The 20,707-nt window shown below is 37.9% G+C and overlaps 2 protein-coding genes across 2 annotated transcripts; both read left to right on the top strand.

The window, feature by feature from the left end:
- The first annotated feature begins 2,653 nt into the window (after positions 1-2,653).
- Positions 2,654-9,199, top strand: LOC117716814 (olfactory receptor OR51C1-like). Its single transcript, XM_076939454.1, has 2 exons — positions 2,654-2,823; positions 8,251-9,199. Exon 2 carries the CDS (start codon positions 8,252-8,254, stop codon positions 9,194-9,196), a length of 945 nt encoding a protein of 314 aa, XP_076795569.1. The 5' UTR covers positions 2,654-2,823; position 8,251; the 3' UTR covers positions 9,197-9,199.
- Positions 9,200-15,022: 5,823 nt separating this feature from the next.
- On the top strand, positions 15,023-20,501 carry LOC117716798 (olfactory receptor 51E2). The gene is made up of 2 exons (XM_034513872.2): positions 15,023-15,153; positions 18,226-20,501. The coding sequence occupies exon 2, from the start codon at positions 18,277-18,279 to the stop codon at positions 19,237-19,239; it is 963 nt and encodes a 320-aa protein (XP_034369763.1). The 5' UTR covers positions 15,023-15,153; positions 18,226-18,276; the 3' UTR covers positions 19,240-20,501.
- The last annotated feature ends 206 nt before the right edge of the window (positions 20,502-20,707 follow it).

Here is a 20,707-nt window from a genome sequence, read left to right as displayed (position 1 = left end):
ATTTGTAAAGACTGTGAAACTTTTAAAATTATTGATGTTTTTAATGTAAAATTTAGGAATGAATAAGGAGAAAGATAAAGTTGTGGTTTAATGGTGATGTGTTTGTGTGTCAAGTTGACAAGTCAATTATACTGTATAGTTTTATGTCAACTTGACACAAGCTAATGCTATCTGAGAGTAAGGAAGCTTAATTAAGAAAATGCCTTCATATGGTTGGGATGTAGGAAAACCTGTAGGGAATTTTCTTAATTAGTGATTGATGCTGGAAGGCTCAGTCCATTACGTGTGGTGCCATCCCTGGGCTGATGGTCCTGGGGTCTGTAAGAGAACAAGCAGACTGAGCAAGCCATGGGGTGAAAGCTAGTAAGCAGCACTCTTCATGGCTTCCTCATCAGTTCCTAACTCCAGCCTTCTGCCCTGTTCCTGTGCTGACTTCATTTGATAATTAACAGTGCTGTGGAAGTGTAGGCCAAATAAACTTTTTACTTCCCCTGCCCCCTCCAAAAAGAAAAAAATTTCATTGAGATTACCTTGGGTCAAAAAGACAAATAAAATGTGCCCTATTGCACAGAATGGTGTCAGCTTCTAATTTTAAGTATTTTTTATTTAATTGGATGCACATGTGTATAGAACCTGAGAAACTACAAAGAGACCCATGAGGAGAGGGGAAAAATTGGCTTTAAGGGACAGTAGTAAAGAAGTTAATAAAATACAAGGGACATGAACCTAGAAGAGAGGGGACGGGTGGGGGAAAGATCTAAGCAGTCTGGAAGCAGACAGATGAGGGTGAGGGTGGGGAAGAAAATTGTAATACACAAAGACTAAGTATATAGAAAAATGCTGTAAAGAATCCTGCTACTTTAGTCAAGCATGATGGCACACACCTTTAATCCCAGCACTCAGGAGGCAGAGGAGGCTGAATCTCTACATGTTTGATTGTAACACTGTCTACTTAGCAAATTCTAGGCCAGTCAAAGCTACACTGTGAGGCCCCCATCCTGGGGTGGGGGTGGGGGCTACTTTGTAAGGGAATTTTAAAAGAAGTATTAGGTTCCACTCCTCAAGTCTGTCTACTGTTTTTGGCTTACAGACTCCTTTTGTGGTCTCCAAAAAGAGGGTGACAAGCCCTTTGCACACAGCCTTCTCTTCAGTTCTTCATTTATAAGGATGCATGTAAATATATTGAGTCAATCCAAACAACTTCATCTCAAAGCTTTTAACTTTCATCACATATGCAAAGCCCCCTTGGATATGTAAGATATAATTTCTGATTTTAAGCATTAAAATATGGGCATTATTTTTGAGGGACATTTTTTTCCACGAACAATTGGCACAGTATCTTAGATGTATAATGCCCAGTGAAATAGTATAGTTTATTGTTGTTGTTTATATAGTCTTAGAAAATTTAAGTATCTCATTTTGGTGGTGAAAATATTTGGTAGAAGGCAAATAGAAAGGAGTGAAGAGGCTGCTGATGTTATGCTAGTGAGAACAAAATAATAATTGGCACTTGTAGAAATGATGAGTAACAACCAGATTCTACCAAGGTTTGCAAGTCTTCATAGAATTTGTCAATGTAATGGGTGCAGGATATAAGAGAGTGAAATCAAGAATAACTTAAAGATCTATAAATCCAAAAAATGGTCCTGAATTGGTAGGACTGCAGGAACACCTAAAGAAGCCATGTACATAACCAATCTGTGAATAACACTTAGTAAAGCCTGAGGGGGGCAGTAGTCAGCACACCTTAGATGACATTACTAGCCAAAGACAACTCCTACCTCCCCTGATTCCTTAACATAATATTTGCATAATCTGAATATGGTATATATGCTCCCCAAATTATCCTAGTTACTCCTCCAGCTTGCCACTTTAGATATCAAAATAGAAAGCAGGTAAAATTATGGAAAAATAAACAAAAAGGTATTTATTTTCTGTGTCCCAAAATTATGGGCTGAGATGTTTACCACTGTATTTACAAAGCACCTGCTTTTAAGATAACTTTGATGTTGATTAGCATGTGAATGTTAGCCTGTCTCTCTTCTAAATTAAAAGTCTAGGCAGTGGGTCTATGTTATGTTCTTTTTTTATTATTCTCTAGCACTTACAGAATAGTTAGAACATAGGGTGTCATTATGAAATCTATATACGTGGATGGATGTACAAGTTATTACCTAATCTTAAGAGGTAGCTACTTCACTAGTACATTCCCAGTAAGCTAATGATCCAGTGTTACTATGAATAATGCCAGACTCTAGGGGGTTAAAACATGACAGAGTGAAATAAACTTATTCTCATAACAAAAAATGTTTTAAACCTATGATAATTTCATTTTTAAATTCACCTCAAATGGCCTGCTAATGGTTATGGCATTTTTGAGGTGGTGAAATTTCCCTAAATTGGGTTTGGTGCTGGTTCCTGCATAATTCTGTGATTTTTCTTAAAAACTATTGAGTTATACACTATAAACAAGTCAATTTTATAGTATGTGTACTATATCTCAATAAAGCTGCTATAAAAAACTTTCCAATGAAATAGCACAAGGGCAAAACTTTACATCAGCTCATAAAGCATGTAGGCATAATCACATTCTGGAAGAGATATAAAAAGCTTGTATCAGGCAAGTGAAGTCCTCTGGGAGTGTCCACACCCTAGAGGCACAGTGAATTAGCCCTGCCACTGGGAACTGGTCCCTAGACTCTGTGTTTATCTCCAAACAAGCTGAATAAATCTCAACATAAGCTCGACCCTCCCCTGGAATCTGAAGCTTCCTCCACCTTCTGCGTTAGCCTGAGAGGGACCCACTGCAGCTGGATGGGCTCTGTAAGTAAAACTTTGTTCAGTAGAAGCCCCTGCCTCTGGATGAGCCATACTGTCTTAGCCCTGGGGGAGAATTGCATTGTGGTGTGCAGAATTAGATAAGTTAATGTAATAGACGACTGAAGAGGATGGGAAATTTTTGAATTATGGATTCCCAGGAAGTCTACAGAGAATGAATACTTTGTTCTGCCTGCTGGAGGGTTGGGGGCGGGCAGATAACCTGGCTTTAGTCAAATGCTTTAATTGGTGTGCTGATACATTTGTCACGATACATTAACTTCATTTCTAAATCCAATGACTCCATGCAAAAGATGAAAGCTTGCAGCTCATCATAGTGATACATCCCTGCAAATACCAGCATTTGGGAAATGAAGGTAGAAGGATTGGAGGCTCGGGGTGACCCTTGGCCACATACTAAGCTCAAAGTCAACCTGTGATACACGAAACTCTGTCTCAAAAAATGTAAATGAATATAATTTTAATTTAAAAATAAAAGTAAAAAAGTGAAATTACCTGTTGTGAAGATGTTTTGCATGCTCTATTAGGCAGTTTACGACTAGCCCTATAGATGAGTAAACTGTATTAGAAGAAGTTTGCATAGCTTATAGGTTTCAGTGCAAAAAGACGTATTTAAGAGTATGAACACTGGAATTAAGGAAAACTGGGTTCAGAACACTGGCTGTAATACTCACTATCTGTGATGCTGAGTATGTTTCATAACCTCTCTCACATTTGGTTGTGATTTTTTTCACTACAAAAGTAACTTTAAAGTAAATTTATTAATGCCTGCTATATGTTGTTATAGCAGGAACTTAAGACTAACACAATAACGCTTGCTGATCAGACAAATGCATTTTAACAGTATGAATAATTTGTATTGTTGACAAGGCTTCGAAAGGATTGTCTGGATACAGAATCTTTGTCTTCCACACACTATAGACCATCAGCAACATCTTGGAACACACTGATGATATCGCATTGGTCTAAATCATCAGCTAAAGGCAGACACAGGCTACAGCTCTCAGTATTACTGTGAAACAAAGCACATTGTCTAAATAGCAAAGGTCACAAGAGAAAGAATAAAGTTGTCTATGACTTGAAGAAAGTGAGTCTGACAGGTCTGAGAGTGACAGCACACTGAAGAGAGGTTTGAAAGAGATAGAAATGATGAACACTTGTAATCTCACCACTCAGGAGGCCAAGGCAAAAGGATTGTGATTACAGGCCAGCTTGGGCCTGATAGTAGAAGCTTGCCTTGGTGGAAGTAAAAAAGTAAATAATTTCTGGAAAATGTGGTGTACTGCTCTCAGATATGAGCATGTAAAATTTTTAATGTAACAAAAAGATGTGATAAAACATAACCTCAAGTACCAACTGGCATCTCAGACATTTGAGAACTAGAATAAACAGATAGATAGATAGATAGATAGATAGATAGATAGATAGATAGATAGATAGATAAACTATTTAACTGGAATGACAGATAGGAGATAGAAGTGAAAGAGGGGAAATGAGTAATTTTAATTAGATGATTATTAGACCTTAATTTCATTGGCAGATTAGTGAAAGAAATGGGGAATGGAGAAGGAAATGAGTTCTGTTGGGCCCTTCTGGAGGTTGTAGTGTCTGAGGACTGAGACAATGCCTCTCAAAAACAGGCATTTCATTTTCTTTTTATTACCACTGGGAGCAACGAGCTTTTATTTGTTCTCCAAACTGTGGCTTGGGTTCCTCTAAATTGAAGATTTTAGGACCTCAGTCTGGTCCATATTTCACTGCTGCCTTCATGTTTAACCCTCCCACCTTTCTGATAACTTTTGAAATACAGAATTAGGAGATGCTGTCGTTAGAGTGTAGCTGCATGAGTCAGGTAAATGTATGTCACTTAAAGCCATGGTAAAAATGAGGTCATCTCTAGGAGAGGCTATGAACTGCAGGAAGGGATAAGTAAGGCCAAACTTTCTACAATGCCAAAATATTTATAGGAACAGTATTCTCTAATAAATAGTGGAGAGGGTTAATCTACAGAGGAACCACCACTGAAACAATTAAAACAGAGAGGATCAAGGAAAAGGTAGTCAAATTTTGAGGTAAGTGGGAAAAACATCTGGAATTTATACAGAATATTTAGAAATACATTAGTCACTGAGTTGAAAGATTTTCTGAGAGTTCTCAGTGGGGAAATATCCTGCTTGTTACCAAGGGTGAAGGAAAAATAAACAAAAGCAGATTGTTCTTCAAATTCTTCTTTGCTCACTATAAACTATGCAAAAGGAAACTAAAGAAGAGATGGTGTTTATGACTGGTCCCTCTGTTATCTAAGCACTGTGGTTAATAATGGCAGATAGTGATGGGTTCCAGTTGAGATGAGTGTGTTGAAAGTCTCTACACTAAAGTGTGGAAAGTCCCACTATTGAGTTGAGGTGGAACTTGTGAATAGGACCCAACAGCACCCAGTAAAATGCTAAAGAAGGAAAGGAATGCTGTTGGAGCTAAATTAGAAGAGATGGACAATGACTTGTTTACTTATTCATAAAATATTTGGAAATGCCTGGGTCTTGATGCTTTGCAATGCAAAACCTACCACATTATCCTTTCCAGGAAATTCAAGATTCTTATGTTTTCACTCACTCATTTCTCCCTCAGCTAAGGAAGACTCACTCTAAGGACCCATTTTTGCTTGGTTTTTCTTATAGTTATCTGTTAATCCTATCACTTCTCACATTATCTATGTCAAGGGCACATTTATCCTGTTTTCACTCCTGTAAACTCACATCTAACCACCAAAAGTTTAGTTACAATTCATCTACTTTATTGCTATTTCCTAGAATTAATTCCATACTTAACCCAGACCCATTCACATCCACAGAACACAGATACTTGGCCCTCTATTTTCTATAGCCTATCTCTTAGATATCCCCTACCTTAGTGCACTCTGCAGTTAGTAGCCCATTTCTTCATCTATGACCCTGTGGTTCTTACTGTACCTATACAGTATCTAACGTGCTATTCATATTCAAAACTGGTCAATTTCTGTTGCTGATAAGAGTCACTGGACTCATATTATAGAAGATATTTTGAGACTTGCAAGTGTGGGGTTTGTGGTCTGTAACAATTTCCTTGGCTACCTCAGACACAAAATCATCTCTGATTTCCTTCATGCCTTAATAATTAACAAGACTCTGTGAGCACCCTATATACATCTACTATTGACTGACCTAAAGGTTTTTGATGGATGGTCAACGGTTTATAAAGAGTTTCTGGCTTTAAAAGGGGGTGGCAAGTCCGCTCATGGTCTATCATGAATGAAAAGAAATTATAAAAATTCCACTCCAAGAGTGACAAATGGCCCAGAAGAGACAGAGACAAAGCAGGCAATTTGAATTCTCTGCTGCCAGATCAAATATGGATCAGATCAAACTGTACTGTACAGTTTGCTTTGTTTATTATCTTTCATCAAGAAAGGGAAGGAAGAAATTATCAAGAGGAAAGAAAACTGGGCATGAATAAATTATTGCTAAGTAAGTTACTAAGAAATCAGGATGAAAAAGAAATTATTAACTTAGTAGTTTGACTTTTTGAAGTCATCTTTTGTATAACTTCCCAGAACTTAATGACAAAATATCAACTTAAGCATTATAGGTGAAATAAAATACATGATAGCTAGAATTACCAGACATATACAGTGACACTGCATTCTGTAGCCACTATTGTTAACTGATGTGCAACTACACTTTGGAGTTACTCCAAAGCCCCACTGATATTTCACCCTCTCTTGGTTATGAATTCTTCAAGGAAAGATTTTGTGTTATCATTTAGTGTTATCATTTAGTGTGTTATCATTTGTGTTATCATTTAATATGGAAGCATGCAAATGACTGTTACTTGAGAAATATCCCTGAGACTGAGAGGCAAGATCAGGGGAGATATATTGCAAGAAAATTGTTATTCAATGGTCTTTCAAATGGCATTTGAAAGTCTTAGCATTCTTCTCAGTGTGGACAATGCGCGGAAAATGTTCACTGCTTTCCTATAAGCCTTTCTCCTGTTCTACAGATCCACTGAATGGCCACATTAGGATAATGTTTTTCTTTCTTTCTTGACTTTCTTTGATTTTTTAAAAGTCTTGGTTTTTTTAGTAATTTTATTTTAAATGACAAATTATAATTGTATATATTTATAAAATACAATGTCATGTATATATATATATATATATATATATATATATATATATATCTTCTAGAATAATCAAATCAAAGTAATTAAAATATCTAACACCTCAATTTGTTATCATCTTGGGGTGGTTACAGCAGTTAGAATATCCTCTTGTACCTGTTTAGGAGTATATAATACATTAATATCAATGCTTAATTCTTTTCATTTTGATGATCATACATTTCTGATATTAATTTCATTACTTCCCTGAGGACACTTATGACTGAAAACATTAGAGTCCCAAACTATACTCAATACAAATAATTTTTACCTTTTCTCTTTAATACTCCAATAATTTCAATTATTTTCCCAATTTATGTTCAGTAAGTTTCCCTAGGGTGCCCCTTACAGTAGAACTTTGTGTGTGTGTCTGTGTGTGTGTGTGTGTGTGTGTGTGTGTGTGTGTGTGTGTGTGTGTGTGTATACATGTGCATGTCCGTGTGGAAGTTTGTGTGTGTGTACACACATGCACATGTGCATATGTGTGTACATGTGTGTTCTGTAAACATTTAGGTATCCCTCTGTGACCCTTCACATCCTATGCTTGCTGTGTGTCACTTAGTGCCTTTCTTTTCCACCAAAGGACCTGCCCCAAACTGACCACTTCTCATTGAGCCATCTCCAGACACAACCTTAGTCTGTTTATCCCCAAACCTCCATTTCAAATTCATGCATACCAGTCTGTCTAGTCTAAATTTTCTACTCAGAGGAAAATGTGGTCTTTTTCAATGAAGATTTATTTTCCTCTGCAAAACAAGACAGAAAAACTTCATTATTTGTCCCAGGGAGTGTGTTTCAACAAAAATATACAGAGAGTCTATTGTGAAGAACTAGTCATTCAAATATTTAAAACAAAAATATGTGAATATGGTGACGTGTTATATCAAGTGAATACTAGTGTTCCACTCATAATCCTGTGTCATCCACATGTGGAAGATGAAATTGCAGATCACACAGACATAGGCAGCTAGCAGCAAAAAGCCTTTGAGGTGAAGAATTGTGGGCTGAGACAGTTCTTTCAAGAATAAAAAATATTGTTGCAGTAGTTGAAATCATACAATTTTTTTTACTAACTTAAAGGTGTCATTTCTATTTTTATATGTTGCATAGATGCTCATCTTTGGTCAAATGTATGTTGGATAAAATTAATTATAAATAAGATACACAAAAAATACAGCTTTTTTGTTTTAGCTCTCTTCTGTAATTTTAATTTAGCATGCCGACCTTCCAGAACACCACAGCTTCTTCCATCATTTTCCTGCTCACTGGTGTGCCCGGACTGGAAGCCTTCCACACCTGGATCTCCATTCCCTTCTGCTTTCTCTATGCAACTGCCCTCTCTGGGAACAGCCTAATTCTCTTTGCCATTATCACCCAACCCAGCCTCCACGAGCCCATGTATTACTTTCTCTCCATGCTGTCCACCACTGACCTTGGGCTCTCCATATCCACTCTGGTCACCATGTTGGGGATATTTTGGTTCAATGCCAGGGATATCAGCTTCAATGCCTGCTTGTCACAGATGTTCTTCATTAAACTCTTCACTGTCATGGAATCCTCAGTGTTGTTGGCTATGGCTTTTGATCGTTATGTGGCCATCTCCAACCCTCTTAGGTATGCCACTATTTTAACTGATTCCAGAATAGCTCAAATTGGGGTGACAATTGTCATCAGAGGAACTGTGATGTTGACACCAATGGTTGCACTTCTTAAGAGACTAACCTTCTGCAGCAGCCATGTGCTCCACCACTCCTATTGTTTCCACCCCGATGTCATGAAGCTCTCATGCACAGACACCAGGATCAACAATGTGGTTGGACTGACTGCTATGGTCTCTACTGTTGGTTTGGACTCGGTCCTTATTCTTCTTTCCTATGTTGTGATCATCAGAACTGTCCTCAGCATTGCTTCTCCAGAGGAGAGGAAGAAAGCCTTCAGCACATGTATCTCCCATATCGGGGCTGTAGCTATATTCTATATTCCATTGATCAGTTTGTCCTTTGTCCACAGATTTGGGAAACGAGCTCCACCCTATGTACATACCATGATTGCTAACACCTACCTGCTGATCCCTCCTGTCATGAACCCCATCATCTACAGTGTGAAGACCAAGCAGATACGTAAAGCTGTGATAAAAGTTCTCCAATCTAAAGAAATATAGAATCATAAAAGCCTAGAGCTAGATGGCCTCCTCCCAGCCAATGTTGTCAATGAATGCTAGACTACATCTTGAATGTCAGTTACTTTAGCCCTTTTATTTCACAGATGAGGAGACACTGATATATAAATGGGAAGCAATATATACCCTTATGTCTAGAGTTCCTCTTCCTCCACACTGTTTGTTCTAAGCTGGTGTTTTTCTAACTCTGTCAATAGCCCTTTTATTCTTATCCCATCATAGCAGTTACATTTTCATATTATTTTCATAATACATCATTCCTTTGTAGAAAAGTAGGTACCATCTACTGTTCAAAGAAACTTTTCTGACAAGGATTGACAGCTTCTATATGTATAGAGATATGTATTTAGAAGGTAGTTTGATACTATGCCCATTTAGCAAAATGATAGTAATAGTTTAATCCTGGAGCCCATAATCTTCCCAACCATGAGTTCTTGGCCAGATTTACAACATCAGACATAAATAAATCCTGTGGAGTTGGCTTTAAAGCACATCGTAAAACAGGTGGTTACCCCCAAAGCATTTTACCACGATTTCACCCATGAGTATATTTTGCCCGTTCTATCTTTATTGCAGCTTGTGATATTCACAACTGGGTAAGGTGGTCAGTGACTTTTGTTCCCTAGCAGCCTGGATGGCAACTTCTGGCCCTATGAAAACCACTCAGCAAGGGAAAGCTTCCAGGTCAGTACCAGCTTTATTTCTCCAAGGCCTGTTACCAAAGTGTGTGGTGCCTTCAGAAATAGGGTCTTACTATCAAGTTTTGGTGGTCATCTAAGAGCAGTGACAGTAGCCTGCATTATTTTGAGGTCTCTTGGATACCATTTTCCAACAAATAAACAAGAGGTATCCTATTCCTAGCAATGGGAGTTTTACAACTTATGGCTTCAAGAAGGAGCATCATCTTTTCTCTTAATTATTGCTTGTCTTGATTTCTGCCTGTTGAAATATCCCAGAGCTTTGTACTTAGGCCTCTTCTTCCTTTTGTGCTTCTTTTTCTGATCATTTCATATTGTATTATCAACAAATCCAGAATCCAACCACTTACGTTGCTTCCACTGCTACCATCCGGATGCTAGCCATCACCTTGAACCCAAAGCCATCTGTGAATAGGTTTCTGGAGAGTCTTCCTTCATATATAGAGTAATTATTCTGGTACCTGTGGTAGACCGTATCACTCCCTATTTAACACACTTTCATTGGTTCCTGTGTGTCCAAGAGGAAACTTTCAGTGATTGAAGTAACATATACTGTCCTCTATATGCTGAATCTCCACCACTATTGCAGTTCTCTTTCCCAGTGTGCTTTGAATCGCCCTAGTAAACCTACATTAGCCTCCAGGTATCTTCTTATCTCATCAAGAACACTACACAGTACTTACTCCATTTCACACTCAACATTTTTCTGTCTGTGATGTTCCTCTCCCAGAGGTCTACTGCTTAGCTTACATCCTGTCTTTATGCAGGTTCTTATTCAAGTGAACCTTACTGCAGGACCCCTAACATTATAAGAATAATAATCATAACAATAATATTTCTCCCTCAGTTTCTGACAGTATCTACCTCCATCCATACTTGCTTTGTATTTAATTCCTAGCACTTTCAAAACCTAACCTATGATAGATATACTGAGGGGTGGGAATTTTTTGTTTTGTTTTGTTTTTGTTTTCCCATCACAAGATAAGGTTTTTTTTGAGGATAAGGAATCTGTGTCTCTGGGAATCCTGCCCCCTTTTACCTCTTAAAAATTCTTTATCTTCTGTATAGTACTCCAAGCCCAATGAAAAACTACATTTTTTCTATCCCAAGTATCCCCTGTCACTTCAAGCCTTTGCAGTAGCTGTTATCTTCACCTATGGTGGCATTTGCTATCATCACCCTCCCACTTACAAGAGAGGCAATTTATTTAAAGAATCCCCCTCAATCTGCCTGTTGCCCCATCCAGATGCAACAGCATTACCTTGTGCTCATTTCTCACGATGATCCTCTTCAGATTCTATTTCAACAGTGTTTTCTACAAGAGGCTCTGGGTTTACTTCTCAAGACCAAAACTGCATCTTACTCACTGTTGTCTTGTTTTTGCACATCTATTAATAGTGTCTGGCTCCCAGTATCCTTATATTTCATTTCTTATTGATTGGTTTGGTTTGGTTTGGTTTCGTTTTGAAGTAGTCACACAAAATTCCCCATGGTAACACTGAACTACCTCAACCTTCTAAGTAGCTGAGATTACAGATGTGTGTACCACCATACCTAGTTCTATACTATCTTTCAACCTCAGTTGTACTAATATACAAATAATTAAATAATATCTTAAAATATGCATAAGAATTTAGATGTCACACAAGAACATATTACCTTCTCATAGTTTCCAAGACATTTCTTCATTAAGCTTCTCCTTTTGAAGTCTGTTGTGCAAGATGCCCTGCTTTGATTGTTTGGCTTAGTGCCACTTTACTCTAATTTTGTGCAGCCTTCTCTCTCTCTCTCTCTCTCTCTCTCTCTCTCTCTCTCTCTCTCTCTCTCTCTCTTTTCCAACATAAAACTTCCCTTGTATATTCCTTAATAAATATGAGTTAAATACAAAAACTTAGTTATGGAGCTATTTGTGTGGATGGTTGATATTTTGAAAAAAAAACCCTCCAATTTCTGTTTATTTCCATTCTTTCTGTTCTCTGAACCTCACGGATCACACTCTTCATACAGTAATAACCCATAATGAAACAATGATAAAAGTCCAAAATAACTGCAGAAAAATCCAAGAAGGAAAGATAGAGAGATCAAAGAATGTGGGCTTACATGTTAGATTTTACCTGCTTCACTGCATAAGATGTGGCACTTGGAAAGCAATGAGGCAGAGTAGGAGTGACTTGAGCTGAGAGTAAAAGATGACAGTACTCAGTATTAACATTGGAGGAGAGCACACCTATTAGTTAGTCAATACCAAATGGTCAGCCCTGAAAACATACATAGCAAGTAACAGAGTACAGACCGAGCTGGTTGGATTCATGCATTTAGGAATATATATTATATACACATACATATATACATCATATACCTATATCTACACATTATACACTTATTAATGTATATATGCATATGTATATAAATATTTATATATATATCCTATACCTATACCTATGCCTATACATCATATACATATACACATACATATTGTAACAATTAATGAAAAATAGGTCATGAATTTGAAAGAGAGCAAGAAGGGGCATATAGTTGCACCTTAATTTTAGCTATCTCTCCTATATTCCCTCCCATACCCCTCTACATTTGATCCTCCCATTCAACCCTCTCCTTACAGTCATATCTATTTATTCTATTTCCTTCTCCTAATGAGAATCATTTTAATGGGGATAAGAAGAAATCTCAATCTCAAAAGACAGACACTGATTTTCATGACACTTCTAGAGATATCCCTCCCTGCTAATATCTATATAGTAACCTGCGGAGAGCCCTACTGTCCCAATCCTTGAAAACTTGTGAGCTCCCATAATTATAAATGGACAACTTGACACTGAGAATGGGTAATTTGCAGAGCAAATGCCATGCTCTGAACAAGGTGGTTCTCTAGTTTCCAGAAACCAGAGTAATAAAAGTCACGTGGGCATTATGTTTAGAAGGAAAATTAGACAAGATAGGTTAAAGAGTTAACTACAGAAGATAAGGAAAAAGTATATCACTTAAGTTTAAATTCATAAGCACATCTAATCTTATCTTCCTGAAATTCATCCTTCCAACAGCTTCTAGAGACGTAGTTTAATACACATACACAGTTCTGATGTATTTGGTATGACCTGTTCATTCACCTCCTAAGCCAACCAAATAAACCAATCTTTAAATCACGTTAATCTGCCTTCTCATTTTCTCTTTTCTCTTTGTGTTACTCCACCAACACTACTCTACTTAGAGAATTCTGTTTCCTTCTGCTATGATTTATCTCTGCTTAAAAGTCCTCTCCTGAGTGTGGGGCATGGAGAGATGGCTTAAGAGGCAAGAACACTGGATGTTCTCCAAAGGACTAGGGTTTAATTCCCAGCACCCACAAGACATCTTACAACTATCTGTAACTCTAGTTCCAGGAATACCTATTGTCCTCTTCTGGAGTCTGCAGACACAAGGCACACAGACATACAGACAAATACCTATACTCATTTATTTGAATTAAAAAAAAATCTTTTTATTGAACCCACTCCTGATTGGATTAATGTTTCTATTCAAGTCCTCATTAAAATCACTGATATTTGCTATTATTCTTTATTGTGTCAAGAGTGTATAGATGTCCCTTTAGCATCTTAGGGTAGTGACTTGATTGTATTCATCTCTGTATTCTCTGAGAGCAGCATGATGTCTATATAAAACCAGTATTGAGAAGACATGCTTTTATGCAATAAGTGAATGAACACATTTTTAAGTATAGATGTATCATAAGTCTTGATACATAATTAACAAGACAATAATTATGTTTCTGTTTATAGAATGGCAATAATAAGATAAGATATGTTTGAGGCAAACCTAGAAAGAATAGGAGATAAGGCAAGATAAATATCAACCAAAGATAAAGACAAACAAGTCTAGGTATGAAGGAGAGCACATGTCTCTGGAGAAGAAATATTAGAGAGCTTAAGAATACTACTTCTTGGAGAATATGGTGTTTTAGATAGATCTTAAAGGTTTGAAGTATGAAGTCCCTGAAAAGAAATAGTGAAAGAAAGAACAGAATGGACAGTGATAGATCAATAAAAACAAGACCGTGTGGTGGAGACTAGTCTATAGAATTATATCTAGTTCTATATAAATATTTTCAACTCACCAAGTTTGAGGGAAGAATGTAAACTGATTAATGCTATAAATTCCTATATGGGCAGGTCACAGAATCTTCCTTTAGCTCAACCTTTCCCATCCATCTTCTCTCCACTCAAGTAAACTGCCTGCCTTGTTCCTAAGCACTGGACATACTTGTTCCTTGAGAAACTTATTTGCCATCTCTGATCCTTCTTCCTGAAACAATCTTCCCTGGATATTTCCATGGATACATCTTGCCTTCTTTCTCCAAGTATCTCTCCACCAGGCAGCCTTACCTCTTTCCTCCAAATATTAATATGTTCCTTATTCTCTTCATTGCTTTCTCCATATGACTATCCAGCATTCTATTTAGTTAATATGTTAATTTAATTTTGTTTCTGTCCATCTCATAAAAAAGTATTCTTCATAACCCTTGGAATTTCTTCCGTTTTGCATATGAAATTACAGACTCTTGGCAAACACCTGTTGAAGGTGAATGAATAAACAATGCATGAGATTCTTCATCTAATATCACTGTATGATATAGACTAAAAAGCCATCTTTACTCATGTCACAAGCATAATAAAAAGTGACTTCATCATATCAGGATCTGTGCTTAAACTGAAAGAGAAGTAGGAGGGAGTTACAGAGATGTTAATGAACCCACTTTGAGTCATAGGGCTACATTTTAGTGTACCTACTTGGTTTTTAAGCCTCTTGTGAACTCCAAGAGTTCAATGATCATGACTATTCATTCATACACTTTGCCTGCTGTGTCTAGCAGATCAAATAATGAGGAAACACTAACCTTGTGGCTGACCGTGGAAATTAGATCAGCTCAGAGGAGTGGGAACTCGTGTTTGTTATCAAGAGACTCACATGTGGCATTGTGGGAATGGTGGCAGAGACCTTGGTCCTTTGAGATTGCTTCCTTAGACATGAAAAGTGGGAAGCCGGTAAGAGAAGCACACAAGTAGACATGAGCATTTCACTCGTCTGTCTGCCAGATCCCTAGAGCTTCAGCTGGTATTCCAGCAGCTTGTTCCCTGAGCCTACCGAGTAGCATTATAAAGAGACCTGTTCCAGAAAGTGAAAGCCAGATCCAGCTGCCCTCCTTGAGTAGAACTGCACCATTCCCAGGTGAGTGCTCTCTTACCAAAAGTCTGGCAGCACAAGGATCCTGCCACATTGAGGGTCCATAAAGACCCCACCTACTCATTCTAAGACGAGCCGCAGAACCTTAGCTGATGATTTCTAGAAAGGCGGGTGGTATGTAACAGAATTATGTTCAAGTCTAAAGAGTAAAATCATACAATCTACAGGAAAATGGACAGAACTGGAGATCATTATGTTAAGCAAAGTAAATGAGACTCGGAATGACAAATGCTCTCATATGCAGAATCTAGATGTAGTGTGCGTGTGTGTGCGTGTGTGTGTGTGTGTGTGTGTGTGTGTGTGAGTGTGTGTGGGGGGGGGTTTAAAGTAGAAAGGGGAGTATCCGAGGAGAGGAAAGAGATTTTAAAATAAGAAAGATAGAAAAGGGTTATGCAGTTTATATGACAAGAAACAGAAGGAGAAAATATTTGAGAGTGTTAAGGGGACCAGCAGGAGTATGGAGAGGAGCTGAACAAAAACAATGTACAATAACACATTTCTATGAAAATATCATACTTTCACTTTGCTAACTTTAAAAAAACTAATGTTTTGACAGCCTAAAGAAGCTTCAATAGCAATTATAGTAAATCTGCATATCATCTTAGGGAAAAACTGTAATCTTAACACAGCTTTGTGTTCTAATCCACGACCACTGTGCATCATTCTGTTTGTTAAATACTGTGTTTAATTTCTTTCTGTATTGGTTTGAAGATCACAATGTATACATTTTCTTCTGGTTTGGGCTAAATGCATTTATTTTTGATGCTATTGTGAATAAAAAGGTTTTTGGAAAACCAATTTCTGATACTTCATTATTATTGTTAGGGAAATATTAGACTGCTACCATATGCTACAACCTTGCTGTTTTACTGCTTATATTATTGTTTTGTACACTTTTTTAGGCTATGTAGCCTAAAGGAGATAGTTTTACCTCCTTTAAAATAACACAAAACAGAACAGAAACTAGTTTTGTACTTTAAGTACCAGCAAGGTTGGACAGGTGCTCTGCATAGCAGTGGATTAGGAAAGTGTCTGAGTCTGTGGATGAGACAGACCCTTAAATATGTCAGTGGCATAAAAGCCCTTGAGAGTATGAAATGTGACTTTTTGCCTCTTGTTACTCCTTCAGTCTGCCTTTTTCTCATAATGCTTCCATTTCTCTACAGCCCAGTGGCCATGTAACATGGTTTTTCTACAGAGAAAGTTGCTTGGCTTTTCCCATACCACACAGAGTCTTTTGTTGGGACATTTGCATTCTTTCCCATGAGTTGTTTATGACAGACACAAAGATTCAAGATAAAAGCTATCTTGCATCTCACTGAAGAATGCAGTTTTCTCTGACAGCAGCATGTAGCAAGGTTTGGGATTCACTGTCTATCAGGAAGAAGAAGCTGTTCTTTTACAAAACTACACAAGCCATAAAGGTGGCACAAAGATTTTATAACCTCGGTATCCTTAATCTGTTTGTCTTTGCTCATCCAAAACAGGGACAATCTAGTTTCAAAAATCACTCATTTTATTGTGTTCTAAACTCTCTCCATTAAGGTAAAGGGCATGGACAAGCTTTATTAAAGACCTTGGTTGGAAGAGGACTATAATGCTGGGAGAGATAAACAAATTAATCTGGATACCCTGGATACTGTCAACAAAGACACCTGCATCATTTACTTCTTCGCATCAAAGCTCCTAATGCTCACAGGCAGGCCAGGCAGTCCTGATGTTAACCAGCTCTGAAAACAGGGCATTAGGGAGCTGGACATGGAAAGGGTTTGATGTGAGAGCTCGGGTGTTTGGGTGGGATATGGGGTTAAAACAAAACAACATTATGCTACACAAAATAAAAGAAGGAAATAATTCCTTGATATGAATGATTTATTGGCAAAAGTTCTAAGAAAATTCTCAGAATTTTATATTATAGTATTATAATATAATATTATATAATATAATATTATAGTAAAAAATCAGTAATATCTCTTCCCAAATCAGGGCTTTACACACACACACACCACAAACTCTATTTAGGAAGAGAGAAAATGCCTTGGAGATAACTTCCAGACATAAAGATGGTTGCTGACCAGGAACTAAAAGCTGTCATAGGAAACATGTCTGGTAGCTAGGATCTGTTGGAGGTGGTGAATCAAGATTCACAGCACCTCCATCTGCAAAACCATGATTAGAGGGAGCTGCTTGATTTTGCTTTCTGAGTTGCTATGGTGTTTCTCCCTCCCCCTTTGCAAAACTTAGAACCAAAGACCTAGAATCGTGAATATTTGAAAAATACTTTCTATTCTCTCTCCCTTGGAAGATCCTTTATTCCCTCTTCTGTCTGCCTAATTTTGCTCACACTTTAAGATTGAAATATAAAGACCGTCCTTTCTAGGATGGCTGCTCTGTCTTTGTCATCCCCTGCAGTCAATGAATTCCTTTGTTAGCCTTTATCCCAGAGCTCTGATGTATGTGTTACTTATTCATCTCACACCCTAGGCAAGCCACGTAAGGTCAAATGAAATGGTTCTCATAGCTGCATCTCACAGATAGCATTGTGCTTAAAGGTGATGCAACTAAATATTTCTGAAATTTGAATTAATAAATATAAAAACAGAGGGGGAAAGAAAAATGTGAAGGAAGAAAAGTAGAAATAAAAAACGGTGTCAGTGAGGGATGGGGACACCAGAGGAGAAAAAACTGGGAGACAGGGTGAAGGAGGATGTCTTTATCTGAGAAGTGAGTTAAACCAGTGATTTCATGAGGAGGGGAGTACCGAGTATCCAGACAATAAAGAGGGGGACAAGAAGAGAATCTGAAGAAATCTAGAGGAAGCCACATTTTGGTGATAAGTCCTTTTCTCCCAAAGCTTTATTTTGAAATTTTTAAATGTACCTTAGTAGCAATAATTGAAGAATTCTGAGCATTCACATTTCTTCCAGTGGGAACAGAGAGCCTTGTAGCTTATGCAGGAGCTGGGGTATGGTTGGGGAAAGAGTGAGAAGGGAGGGAGTGCTAATACCACTACCTACATTCCAGGGAACTCTCTGATTCTGCTCTGTGTCCTTACAGGCTGTCAGTGTGGCCTCTCCCTCTTCCAGTCTGCTCCGCTTGGTGTCAGAGATGAGCTCCTGCAACTTCACTCATGCCACCTTCATACTTATCGGGATTCCAGGCCTGGAGGAAGCTCACTTTTGGTTTGGCTTCCCCCTGCTTTCCATGTACGCTGTAGCATTGTTTGGAAACTGCATTGTGGTCTTCATCGTGAGGACAGAGCGGAGCCTGCATGCACCCATGTACCTTTTTCTCTGCATGCTGGCAGCTATTGATCTGGCTTTGTCCACATCCACAATGCCCAAGATTCTCGCCCTCTTTTGGTTTGACTCCCGGGAGATTACTTTTGATGCCTGTCTTGCCCAGATGTTCTTCATTCATGCTCTCTCAGCAATTGAATCTACCATCCTGCTGGCCATGGCTTTTGACCGTTACGTGGCTATCTGCCACCCACTGCGTCACGCTGCTGTGCTCAACAATACAGTAACAGTCCAAATTGGCATGGTGGCTCTTGTCCGAGGATCCCTATTCTTTTTCCCACTTCCGCTGCTGATCAAGCGACTGGCCTTCTGTCATTCCAATGTGCTCTCCCACTCCTATTGTGTCCACCAGGATGTGATGAAGTTGGCCTATACAGACACGTTGCCCAATGTAGTCTACGGTCTAACTGCCATTCTGCTAGTCATGGGTGTAGATGTCATGTTCATCTCCTTGTCGTATTTCCTGATTATACGAACAGTTCTGCAACTGCCTTCCAAGTCTGAGCGAGCTAAGGCATTTGGGACCTGTGTGTCACACATTGGTGTGGTCCTGGCTTTCTATGTACCACTCATTGGCCTGTCCGTGGTGCACCGTTTTGGCAACAGCCTAGATCCCATTGTGCATGTTCTCATGGGGGATGTCTACCTGCTGCTGCCTCCTGTGATCAACCCTATCATTTATGGTGCTAAGACCAAACAGATCAGAACACGGGTGCTGGCTATGTTCAAGATCAGCTGTGACAAGGACATTGAAGCTGGAGGAAACACGTGACACTTACCATTCTATCAATCTTGTCCTACATGGTTTAATATAGTAATTTCATCATACGTGCTTAATTCCAGTCACCCAAAAGCACACTAGTGCTTTTCTCTGAGTGGGTTAGAGAACTAAAGTATGGTTTATCTTCATCATGGATATAATGTGAAATATCAATGAATAGTATATGTTTTAAAGATTCTGCTATAAAATGAGACCCACTGATAATACTAAATGAAACAACTAGGATTTGTGATTTAAACTAATTATTGAGTTTGTGATTTGGATGAAATATGTTCAAATTACTAACAACCTTTTTATTCTTACTTCCTTTGTTATAAATCTATTGTTTAGCTGTAATGTTTAACTTCTGAAATATGGAACATGAAGCTGACAAGGGTTTTCCCACTCACTACCTAAGAACATATCCGAGCTCAAAATAGTAAGGCTTATGAATGTGTCATGTGTGCTTAACGTGTTCCAGATCCTGTGATAAGTGCTTTTCAGCCTTTCTCTGATCTCATTCTTTTCCCAGGGACGTTATCACCTTTGCCTACCACAACATGTGATAGAAGCTTTAATGAGAAAAAAAAAACTTTCTTGTATGTGCTGTGCCAAGATTTTAAATTAAGTTTGATAATTGAATACATTTGCTTTACTACCATGTTATATTGCTTCCTGTTTAACATCTGCCATCTATTTCCTCGGCCTATTACAACTCCTGTTTGCTCTCTGCTGTGTGTTAACATGGATGTCTTTGTGTTTGTGGTAAGTGATTAACCCTGTCCTGGTGGAGGACAACAAACTGTTCTTCTTGACAGAGTAGCTGCTTCTTCTCAGATGAACAGAGGAGGTTTAAATTTTTTAGTCTCTTACATATCCTTGAATATGTCTTCTTTGTATTGTGTCCTGTAGCTGTCAAATCTCTTGAATGTATAAAATATGATATTGTCTGAGTCTTGACTTATGTATCAAACAACATAATCATTTATCTTGAAATGTTCAGTATTATATCTACTGTTTTTATGTTCATAAAGTAACACTGGGAGATATGAGCAACCCTACAGTCCTCTTTACCAACAGTGCAATTATGGATTGCACAACTATAAAGATGTTGAATGAACTTACGTCATGTAGAATATTCCCTTCATATTGAGTAGATGATGAAAAGGTTCTTAGATTAGGTTATTAGTGATACCTACAAAATAATATTAATATATTCAATGTACACACAATGCTTAAAATGGTGAGATTTATATAGTATGTATATGTCACAATAAAAAAATCATTTAAAATATCGTAAAATATTTTATTGTCGTTTATATAACATTAACATGCTAAGAAGAGGTTCGGATATATCAGGTTAAAGAAAAATATATTATTAAGTCTTATAACAATAGCTCCAAAAGGATAATATTGGGTCTGAAATACTGAAGTTTCAGTAGTGTGCCCTAGTCACAACAGGCCCATCTTACAGCCTTTT

The sequence above is a fragment of the Arvicanthis niloticus genome, chromosome 1, assembly GCF_011762505.2.
Source record: "Arvicanthis niloticus isolate mArvNil1 chromosome 1, mArvNil1.pat.X, whole genome shotgun sequence".
Classification (NCBI taxonomy): domain Eukaryota; kingdom Metazoa; phylum Chordata; class Mammalia; order Rodentia; family Muridae; genus Arvicanthis; species Arvicanthis niloticus.
This window is presented reverse-complemented; position numbering and strand designations above follow the sequence as displayed.